At 61.0% G+C, this 10,803-nt stretch overlaps 2 protein-coding genes across 2 annotated transcripts in view; both read left to right on the top strand.

The window, feature by feature from the left end:
* Positions 1-1,866, top strand: part of CFAP45 (cilia and flagella associated protein 45) — a 6,904-nt gene extending 5,038 nt beyond the window's left edge. Inside the window, exons 9-11 of the mRNA XM_031556914.1 lie at positions 402-595; positions 1,360-1,584; positions 1,690-1,866. Coding sequence (XP_031412774.1) covers positions 402-595; positions 1,360-1,584; positions 1,690-1,801 — 531 coding nt within the window. The 3' untranslated portion in view covers positions 1,802-1,866. The remainder of the gene's footprint in view (positions 1-401; positions 596-1,359; positions 1,585-1,689) is intronic.
* Positions 1,867-4,593: 2,727 nt separating this feature from the next.
* VSIG8 (V-set and immunoglobulin domain containing 8) lies at positions 4,594-10,803 on the top strand. The gene is made up of 8 exons (XM_019623129.2): positions 4,594-4,642; positions 5,055-5,230; positions 5,691-5,892; positions 6,656-6,820; positions 8,339-8,461; positions 8,537-8,675; positions 9,718-10,601; positions 10,741-10,803. Exons 1-7 carry the CDS (start codon positions 4,594-4,596, stop codon positions 9,872-9,874), a joined length of 1,011 nt encoding a protein of 336 aa, XP_019478674.1. The 3' UTR covers positions 9,875-10,601; positions 10,741-10,803.

The raw sequence follows: 10,803 nt of genomic DNA, 5'->3' as shown, positions 1-10,803 counted from the left end.
CTTGGGAAGGGGAGATGAGAGCAGGACGAGGGGAATGGCTGGAAGTGGAGGGAGGGCAGCTTTCAGCTGGCTGTCAGGGGGAAGTTGTTTGCTGGGAGAGCGGGGAGGTGCTGGAACAGCTGCCCAGAGAGGCTGTGGATCCCCGTCCATCCCTGGAGGTGTTCGAGGGCAGCAAGGATGGGGCCCTGGGCAGCCTGGGCTGCTGTGAGACGTGGAGGTTGGTGGCCCTGCACGCGGTGTGGGGTTGGAGCTTCGTGATCCTTGAGGTCCCAACCCAAACCGTTCTGTGATTCTGTGAGGGCTGGCAGATCTGCCATCACGAAGCAAGGAGCGCAGCCATGAAAACCATTCCTCCTCAACCTTCCAGCCTCACTGCCATCCCCTTCTGTCCCTGTGGGTAGGACGCACTGAGGGCCAAACGCAGCCAGGAGGCGGCCGAGCGGGAATGGAGGAGGAAGGAGAAGGAGGCAGCACGGAGGAAGGCTGAGATGGAGGAGCAGCTGCGGCGGGGCCGGAGCCAACAGATTGCTGAGAAGGAGCACTGCATGGCCGTGCAGGTGATGAGGGACCGGCACGACTTCGAACGCATCCTCCGGTGAGCTGGGATCTGTGCTGAGCTCAGTGTGATGGCGTGGTGGGGTGGGAGGTGGGAAAATGTCTGCTCTGAAAGGGTGGGGGTCCATCACTATGGGCTGCCCGGGGTGGGGATGGAGTCACCGTGCACGGAGGTGTTCAGAAAGGTGGAGGTGTGGTCGGTGGTCCTGGTGGGTGTGGGTTGGCGTTGGGCCTGGGGAGTCTCGGAGGTCGTCTGAGCCTTGTGGTTCTGAGTGGGAATGGTGGGGATGGGCTGGGGTTGGGCTTGGGGGTCTCGGAGGTCTTCTGCAGCCCTCGTGGTTCTGTGAGTGGGAATGAGTTGGGCCTGGACTTGAGGGTCTTGGAGGTCTTCAACCTTCGTGGTTCTGTGCTTCTGTTTAGGATCGTGCTTGATGGGAATGGTGGGGATGGGCTGGGGTTGGCTTGGGGGTCTTCAAGGTCTTTTTCAACCTTCGTGATTCCCCATTTCTGTGATTATTTTGGCAGACACAGTGGGGGTGGGTCAATGCGGCGACCTTGGAGGCCTTTCCTGACTTTAATGACTCTGTCAGTGGGCACAGCAGGGAGGGTTGGCGGTTGAAGATCCTGAAGGTCTTTTCCAACCCCAACAGCTCCACGATTCTGTGATTCCGACATCAGGGATGCTGGGGAGGGGTCAGCTTGATGATTCCAACCTGGACGATTCTACCATTACACAATGCCACGGGCAGCGAGGACGGGTTAACGGTTGGATTTGACGACCTTGGAGGTCTTCTCCCCCCTCAGGGCCCAGCAGAAGCAGATAGAGAAGGAAAAGGCGGAGGAGGCTCGGAGGGCAGCCCTGCAGTTGGCCCACGCTGATGATATCCGACGTCAGATAAAGGAGCAGCAGCAGCTGAGGGCCCAGGAGCGCATGGCTGCCTTTGAGGAGAGCCAGAGGCTGCAGGAAGCAGCTCAGCAGCGCAGCCGACGCATCGCCCAGCTCAAGCAGCAGAAGATCCAGGAGCTCAGGTGGGGCCCGCAGCCCTAAATCCCATCCCGGCTTTCCCGTTGGGTGTCTCCTTCAAACAGAACCCGCTCCAAGCATCGGCATCTGATGGTTTCTTCTCTTTGCAGAGCTGCTGGCATCCCGGAGAAGTACTGTGCCCAGGTGGAGCGGTGGGCACGGAGCGGGGCTCAGCCCCACACGGGGCAGAAGGCAGCAGCTCGGGAGTTTCGGCTTTCTTAGGCAGAGTTGTCTACAAACAGAGATGTTTATGGAGCAGGCAGCATCTCCTGTCCTTCTCTTGCTTCCCACCTACAGGTCGGGGTTGGGGTTGGGGTCGGGGTGAGGGTTGGGGTTGGTTGGAGTTAGTGTTAGAGTTAGGGTTAGAATTGGGGTTGGGTAAGGGCTGGGGTTGGGGTCGGGGTTGGTGTTGGGGTTGGGTTTAGGGTTATGCTTACCGTTAGTGTTGGGTTGGAGTTAGAGTTAGGGGTAAGTTAGAATTGGGGTCGGGGTTGGTGTTGGGGTTGGGTTTAGGGTTATGCTTACCGTTAGTGTTGGGTTGGAGTTAGAGTTAGGGGTAAGTTAGAATTGGGGTCGGGGTTAGGGTCGGGTTGGGGTTGGGGTTATGGTTAGGAACAGGGTCGGGTTGGGGTTGGGGGTTATGGTTAGGAACAGGGTTGGGTTGGGGTTATGGTTGGGGTTGGGTTTGAGGTTATGGTTAAGGTTGGGTTGGAGTTGGTTAGGGTTAGGGTTAGGGTTAGGGTTAGGGTTAGGGTTAGGGTTAGAATTGAGGTCGGGGTTAGGATCAGGGTTGGCTAAGGTTTCTGGCTGTGGTTCTGGTTAGGGTCAGGGTTGGGTTAGGGTTAGGGTTAGGGTTAGAATTGAGGTCGGGGTTAGGGTTAGGGTTGGATAAGGTTTGGGGCTGTGGTTCTGGTTAGGGTTAGGGTTAGGGTTAGAATTGGGGTTAGGGTTAGGGTTAAGGTTAGGGTTAGGGTTAGAATTGAGGTCGGGGTTAGGGTTAGGGTTGGGTTAGGGTTAGGGTTAGGGTTAGAATTGAGGTCGGGGTTAGGGTCAGGGTTGGATAAGGTTTGGGGTTGTGGTTCCGGTTAGGGTCAGGGTTGGGTTAGGGTAGGATAGGGGTTGGGATTAGCATTAGGAACAGCCCCCTGCCCGTCTCCCTGCCTGCTGGAGACAGGAGCCTCCCCTGCCCTATTCCTGGGGCTCTGGTGCGTCCCTGTGACCCAGCTGGAGCCCAACCCGGTGCTGTCACTGCCCCACTGCCGCACCCGCCCTGTGAGCACCACTGGCTCAGCGCCGTGTCACCTCCAGGCCCTGTGGCTGTGGCCTTGTGAAGGGACAAAGCAAAGCGTCCAGAGAGTGATGCAAACCTTGGAACGAAAAAAAAAACCAAACCCACAACAAACCACAGCAGGACAGGGAATGGCAGCTTCAGAGGGCCGGGATCCCGTAGGAGTGGCTCTGATTAATTCTCCGAGCAGCTGAAAAATAAGGAGAGCCTGGAAAGGCGAGACTGCCCGGGGCAGGGAGACGGCGTGGGGAACTGTGGGGTGGGCAGAGGGGGAATCCCACCTCCTCCTGCATCCCCAAACTGCTGCCTTCCCTCTGGGTGTCCCCGAGCGGCAGCGGGGCCGGGCGCCACGAGGCTGCGTGGCTGCTTTTGGGTCACCCCGAGTTCTACGGGGCGCTCGGCGTCCCCGAGTGTCACCTCCATCCCTGTCAGCGCCTCGGCCACGCGGCGTCGTGTCCTGTGTGGTTCCCACCAGCAGTGCATGGAGAGGATGGTGCCGTCCCCACCCATCCCGCACGAGGAATGCAGGGCCGCCAAACCACGGCTGCACCACAGTGGGTTCCGTCCCCTCGGTGCCGCCCCGGGGGCCCCAAATCACAGACGCTGCCCAACACGTGCCTCTATTCCCAGCAAGGGTTAAAGACAGCGATGAGCTCAGTGTGGGGACGGTAAATGGAGCAGCTGTGGCCCCGGGGAGCGTTTGGGGCCGGCGGGGAGGTGCTGCCCATCCGGATCGGGCAGTGGGGTGGAAAACACCGACGGAGCCGAGCTGTGCCGCAGGGCACCGCGCAGTGACCGGAGCTGCCCTGTGTGCCACGGCCCCAATGGCACTGGGGTGGTTGCGGGGTGCTGCTGCTGGGGGTCCCGGGAGGTGGGCAGCCCCCCGCGTGGCCTTTGTCACCTGTATGGCGTCCCTGTTCCCAAGCCATCCGTGCTGACTGCGTGGCATCGCTGGCCCCAGCCCTTCCATCCCGCCGCGCCGTCCCTGGCCCCAGCAGCCACTGCTGGCTTTTTCCTGTCCTCAGCCCATCCGTGGTCACCTCCATCCCCACCTCCCCTGATCCACTGCTGCCACCACGTCCCCACATCACCCGATGTCACCCGGGTGGGCTCAGTGGTCCCCTTGTGCTGCCAGCATCCCCGTGCCCCACGCCAAGGGGGCAGGACTAGAGGAGGGATTTTTAGGGGATTAAGCCCGTGGTCCAACCACACCTTTAAGCTCCTACGGCCGTGTCCCTCTCCGACACCAAAACCCTTTTAGGGCTGCGTGGGGCAACACCACCATCTCCTCAGACCCTTCCGACGGATCCCGGCTGGATCCTTCCCCACCAGCCCCACTGCTGCTCATCACGGGGCGAAACCCCCCCAGTTGGGGTCTGCAGCCCCAAATCCCCACCCCGCTACTGGGAACGGCTCCCACGGGAACAGCCCAATGCCCCCCATATTACAGCCCCCAGCCCCACTCCATGGGATGCAACCCCACATGGCACAGCAGCTCGTAATTACCGGGTAGGGAGTGGAGCAGGGCGGCTTCGCTCACGCACAGCTCGGAGCCACTCAGTCATCCCAAAGGCATCCGCCCCACAGGGAGGAGCGCCCGGGCCCAGCATGTAAAAGGGCTGCTGGTGCCGGGTGGTGCTTCGTCGCCTCGGAGCCTTCATCCACCTGCACTCCTTCTCCTCCTCCTCCTCCTCCTCCTCCTCCTCAGCGCCGGCACCGCAGCGCGATGGCACGGCACGGCGCCGGGCAGCTCCTGCTGCTGGGGCTCATGCCAGGTAGGTGCCCGATGTCACCGAGGACGGATGGAGGGGACGTTGCCCCGTGGGCACCCACGGGACGTGCCGCAATCCCAAGCTGACCACGGTGACCCCAACGGGGTCGACAGCGATGGGTGCTCCATCCCGCTGGGATGTGATGGATGGGGAGCCACGGGCCAGAGGGTTGGAGATGTGGGGCAGGGGGCTGTGGGGTGTAGGGTTGGGATGGGTGTAGGGTCAGGGTACTGTGGGTTGTAGGGTTGGAGTGCTGTGGTTATAGGGTTGGGATGGGATGTTGTATATGGTCAGGGTACTGTGGGTTGTAGGGTTGGAGTGCTGTGGGTTATATGGTTGGGATGGGGTGGGTTATGGGGTCAGGCTGCTGTGGGGCACAGGGTCAGGGTGTTCACACGTTGCCCCTTTCCCCCAGCTCTCCTCCTGGCTGTAAGGATCAACAGCAAAGGCCGTGAGGTGCTGTACTTGGCCAAGGGAGACTCGGTGAAGCTGGGCTGTCCCTACGTCCTCGAGCCCGAGGACAACGGTCCCCAGGGTGTGGGAATTGAGTGGATCCAGATCACACCTGAGCGCACCGGCCCCGAAAATGTGGTGAGTGTGGGGCACTGGGTGTGGGGTCACTCAGATGGCCCCATCCTGTGGGGTGGTGGGGGGATGGAGGGGGAATGGAGAAAGGATGGGGAGGGATGGAGGAGGGATGGGGCAGGAGGGATGGGATGGGATGGGATGGGATGGGATGGGATGGGATGGGATGGGATGGGATGGGATGGGATGGGATGGATGGGATGGGATGGGATGGGATAGGATGGGATGGATGGGATGGATAAGATAGGATAGGGTGCTGTGGGATAGGATGGGATAGAATGGGATAAGGAAGAATGGCCAAGGAAAGATGGAGGAGCAGATATGGGGCAGGACAAAGGAGGGATGGAGTAGGAAGGATGCAGGAAGGGTGCAGGGACACCCGGGGATGCAGCAGTACCACGCAAGGAGCAGGGAGGGAGCAGCAGCCCCCTCTGCCCACCCTCACACCCCGTTCCACCCCATCCAGTTCCTTTCTTACCACGACCACCACGTCAACTACGGCAGCGGTTCGGGGCTGCAGGACCGTGTGGCCTTCGTGCAGAACGACCCCGGGCAGCACGACGCCTCCATCCGCCTGGCAGACCTGCAGGTCTCTGACACTGGTACCTACCAGTGCCGTGTCAAAAAGAACACCGTGGCCGTGCACGAGGTCATCGTCACCGTGCAAGGTGAGACCCCCGTCCCACTGCTGGTTGGTGCCACGATGTGGTGGCATCACCAACGTCCCTCCACGGTAGTGTCAATGTTTCTGGTGGTGATGGTGGCCCTGGGGGTGGCCGTGTCCCTCCCTGGTGGTGGCATCGTCCCAGCTGGTGACCACGTCCACTGTGGGAGCTGTGGCACCGGTGGTGTCAATGTCCCAAGTGGTGACGGTGACCATGGTGGTGGTGGTGACTCTAGAGGGGATGGTGACCCCGGTGGTGATGGTGGCCCGAAAGGAGACTGTGACCATGGTGGTGACAGCGTCCACAGGGGTCTCAATGTCCCTGGTGGTGACATTGGCCCTGGTGGTGACCATGACCCTGGTGGTGATGGTGGCCCCAGAGGTGACCGTGACCATGATGGTGACAGCGCCCACAGGGGTGTCAATGTCCCTGGTGGTGACAATGTCCCTGGTAGTGACCACGACCCTGGTGGTGATGGTGGCCCCAATGGTAGCCACGACCCTGGCGGTGACAATGCCCACAGTCAACGTCCCTGCTGGTTGTGACAATGTCCCTAGTGGTGACGGTGGCCCCGGTGGTGGTGACAATGCCCCGTGTGGTGACCACAACCTCGGTGGTGACCCTGTCCCTGGTGGTGATGGTGACACAGGTGATGACGATGCCCCCGGTAGTGACCACATCCCCTGTGATGACCGCGTCCCCGGTGGTGTCAATGGCCCCGGTGGTGCCCACACCCCTGGTGGTGACGCTGCCCCTCGCCCCGCAGAGAAGCCGGCCACCCCACAGTGCTGGATTGAAGGAGATCAGGTGCAGGGCGGCAGCGTTTTGCTGCGCTGCTACAGCCGAGGAGGGGCCGCACCGCTCGCCTACCAATGGGCCAAGCTGGCAGATGGCTATGGAGGAGGACGGCTGCCCCAAGGAACCATCCAAGGTGGGCACTGGGGGCTCCCCGGTGGGAGGGGGGCTGGGGTGGGGGGTGGGTGTGGGGTGTGGGGCTCGTCTCTGTGCGCAGCCACGACCGCATTCACCCCCAGCCACGCTCATCTTGTGGGCTCAGCCCTGTGTCTGTGTGCTCCGTGTCCATGGGTGTCAGCAGTGTCCCCATCCGTGTGTCCCCATGTCTGTGTGTCCCCATGTCCGTGTGTTCCCATGTCCGTGTGTTCCCATGTCCGTGTGTCCCCATGTCTGTGTGTTCCCATGTCCGTGTGTCCCCATGTCCGTGTGTCCCCATGTCTGTGTGTTCCCATGTTTGTGTGTTCCCATGTCTGTGTGTTCCCATGTCCGTGTGTTCCCATGTCCGTGTGTCCCCATGTCCGTGTGTTCCCATGTTTGTGTGTTCCCATGTCCGTGTGTCCCCATGTCCGTGTGTCCCCATGTCCGCGTGTGCCCAGGTCTGGGTGCATCCACGCATTCCCATGTCTGTGTGCACCATGGCTGTGGATGGATGTGGGTGCCCATATTTGCGTGTTCCCGTGTCCATGTGTTCCCAGGTTCGTGTGTCCCCATGTCTGTGTGTCCCCATGTCTGTGTGTTCCCATGTCCGTGTGTTCCCATGTCTGTGTGTTCCCCTGTCCATGGGTTCCCTTCTCCACACACAACCACATCCATGGATGTCCATGCACACGTGTGCTCTGCCCATATCTGTGCTCATACCTGTGTTCCTATGTTCACGACCACCTGTGTCCACGTGTGCTCCTGTCTGTGTGCTCCCAAATGCATCGGCAATGTGTCCTCACACACCCACATCCGCGTGTCCCCATGTCTGTCTGCACCCATGTCCGTGTGTCCCTGTGTCCGTGTTCCATATCCCTGCATCCTCTGCCTCTGTGTCCCTTTGTCGCCATCTCCCTGCACCCCACGTCTCCATGTTCCCGAGCACCCCGTGTCCCCATATCCCCATGTCCCCTTTTCCCTGCACCCTCGTCCCCCTGTACGTCCCCATCTCCCATGTCCCCCTGTCCCCATATCCCCATGTCCCTGCACCCCATGTCCCCATGTATGTCCCCATGTCCCCATGTGTGTCCCCATACCCCCATATCCCCATGTATGTCCTCATGTCGCCATGTATGTCCCCATGTCCCCATGTCCCCATGTGTGTCCCCATGTCCCCATGTGTGTCCCCATACCCCCATATCCCCATGTATGTCCCCATGTCCCCATGCATGTCCTCATATCTCCATGTATGTTCCCATGTCCTCATGTGTATCCCCATACCCCCATGTCCCCATCTATGTCCCTATGTCCCCATCTATGTCCCCATGTCCCCATGTGTCCCCATGTCCCCATGTATGTCCCCTACCCCCATGTCCCCATGCATGTCCCCATGTCCCCATGCATGTCCCTATGTATTATGCCCTCATATCCCCGTATCCCCATATCCCCATGTACGTCCCCCTGTATGTCCCCAAGTCCCCATGCGTGTCCCCACGCTCACCCCCTGTCCCCTCAGGCCGTGCTCCCGGTGATCTCCTGATCCGCAGCCTTTCGGAGGCTCACTCTGGTGTCTACCAATGCCGGGTCACCAACCGCGTGGGCTACGCCACGTGTCAGCTCAGCCTCAGCCCTGCACAGAGTGAGTGTCACCGGGGGGGTGTGGGGGTCCCCGTGGGGTGACGGTGACGGTGACGGGCTGTGTTTGTCCCCATAGGAGGTGGCCGCCAGGCGGGCGTCATCGTGGGCTCCGTGTTGGGCTCGTTGCTGCTGCTCAGCCTCCTGGGGCTGCTCATCGGGGCTCTGCTCTGCCGCTACCGCAGGAAGGAGTGCCAGAGGACCTGCAGCGAGTGCAGGTGAGGGGCAGGGGGAGGTGGGGACGTGGGGACGTGAGGGACATGTGTGGGGACGTGGGGACGTGAGGGACATGTGTGGGGACGTGGGGACGTGAGCATGTGTGGGCATGGGGACGTGGGGACACGGAACGTGGATATGGGGATTTGTGGGGATATATGGGGGTGTGGGGTGGGCACCAATGGGCACTGAGCCCATGGGCAGCACTGGGTGCCACTGGGGGCCAATGGGTGTCGCTGTGTGCCACCACTGTACGTATGGCCACCACGTGTCACCTCTGGGTGCCGCCTGGAATGGGTGCTGCTGGGAGCTGCTGGGAGGTGATGGGTGACAACGGGCACTGATGGGCACCAAGTGGTGCCAACGGGAACTGCTGGAGGGGCCACCGAGCTCCGATGAGGAGTGGTGGGGGACGATGTGTCCCACCATGCACTCATGGCACCCATGGCTGCCACCAATGGGACCCAACCAAGAGCTGATGGCACTGATGGGTGCCACCAAGTCCTAATGGCACTGCTGGGTGCCACCAGGTGGGTCCAACCAAGAGCTGATGGCATCCATTGGTGCCACCAATGGGATCCAACCAAGAGCTGATGGCACTGATAAGTGCCACCAAGTGCTAATGGCACTGCTGGGTGCCACCAGGTGGGTCCAACCAAGAGCTGATGGCACCAATAGGAGCCACCAAGTGCTCATGGCATCGATGGCTGCCACCAATGGGATCCAACCAAGAGCTGATGGCACTGATAAGTGCCACCAAGTGCTAATGGCACTGCTGGGTGCCACCAGGTGGGTCCAACCAAGAGCTGATGGCACCGATAGGAGCCACCAGGTGCTCATGGCATCGATGGCTGCCACCAATGGGACCCAACCAAGACCTGATGGCATCCATCGGTGCCACCAATGGGACCCAACCAAGAGCTGATGGCACCGATAGGAGCCACCAAACACTCACGGCACCGATGAACACCTCTGGGCACCCCTGGGTTCTGACGTCTGCCCCCGGGGGGGCTCTTTGTGCCTCCCCCCTCCTCTCAGGAGCAGCACGGGCGGCACCATGACCCGCACCTGCAACGTCTGCGCCCACCCCTACTCACCCCACGGCATCAGCTACATGCAGTGCCAACACGGCGACGAGCGCGCGGCCGCCCTGCTCTGCAACGAAGGCATCCGGCACCAGGTGGCCTGCCCCGCTCTGTAACCCCACATCGGTTCCCTTTTTGGGGTCGCGGCCCCAACTCCATGGGTTCTCCGTGGCAAAATCGAAGCCAAGAATTCACCTCTTCCCCACCTCAACCACAACGCGTCGTTGGGTTCGCCATAAGCTTTGGGGGTTGAATTATTATTGTTATTATGATTTTTGGCCGTTTTTTTATTGTATTTCCATGCTGTTCCAGCACTATTTATTTCTTGTCGTCCCCCCCATCCGTCCCACTGCCCGGTGCCCCCCCAGGATTGGCCGCAGCAATTCGGTGTTCGTTGGAAACGCCGTCGGCACCGGGATCAGCAGTTGGGAATGGCAAAAAAGAGAGAGAAATAAAGGAAAGAAATCGGAAAAAGGAAATAAACCCAAAGTGAACGAAGCGCTGCCCCATTGCGTGGTCCCAAAATGGGGAGGGGGGGAGGGTTGGGGATGGCATTTGTTTAATAGAAATCATTATGGAATGACCCCAACGTTGAGCCCAGTGATGGTATTGACCCCAATCATCACACTGCCCTCCAACCCGGCTCCAACCCTGACCCCATGCTTAACCCCTAACCCGACACACCGACCCCAAAGCCCGAACCGTTCCGACCCCAAACGCGGAGCCGCGGCCGTTCCCTGCATTTCCCCCCTTTGGCCGCCAGGAGGCGCTCTGAGACGCCACGGGGGCGGTTGCTGGGAGACGGAGGACGCTGCGATGGCGGCGCGGTTCGGCGCGGGGCAGGTGGGGAGCGGGGCTGCGATGGGGGCGGGGGGTATATGGGGTCCAAGGGAACCGAACCGGGAGCCGTCGGGAGGACCCGGATTCGTGGATCGCGGGACCGGGGGGAGCCGTTCTCCCATGGGCTGCGCTCCCCCCGCAGTACGACGACGCCTTCGCCCCTCCCGCCTGCAGAACTGGAGCGTTGCCCGGCGCTGCCGGCAGG

Source organism: Meleagris gallopavo, chromosome 27 (assembly GCF_000146605.3).
Source record: "Meleagris gallopavo isolate NT-WF06-2002-E0010 breed Aviagen turkey brand Nicholas breeding stock chromosome 27, Turkey_5.1, whole genome shotgun sequence".
NCBI lineage: Eukaryota > Metazoa > Chordata > Aves > Galliformes > Phasianidae > Meleagris > Meleagris gallopavo.
Note: the sequence above shows the minus strand (reverse complement) of the source record. Positions and strands in the feature narration are given on the sequence as shown.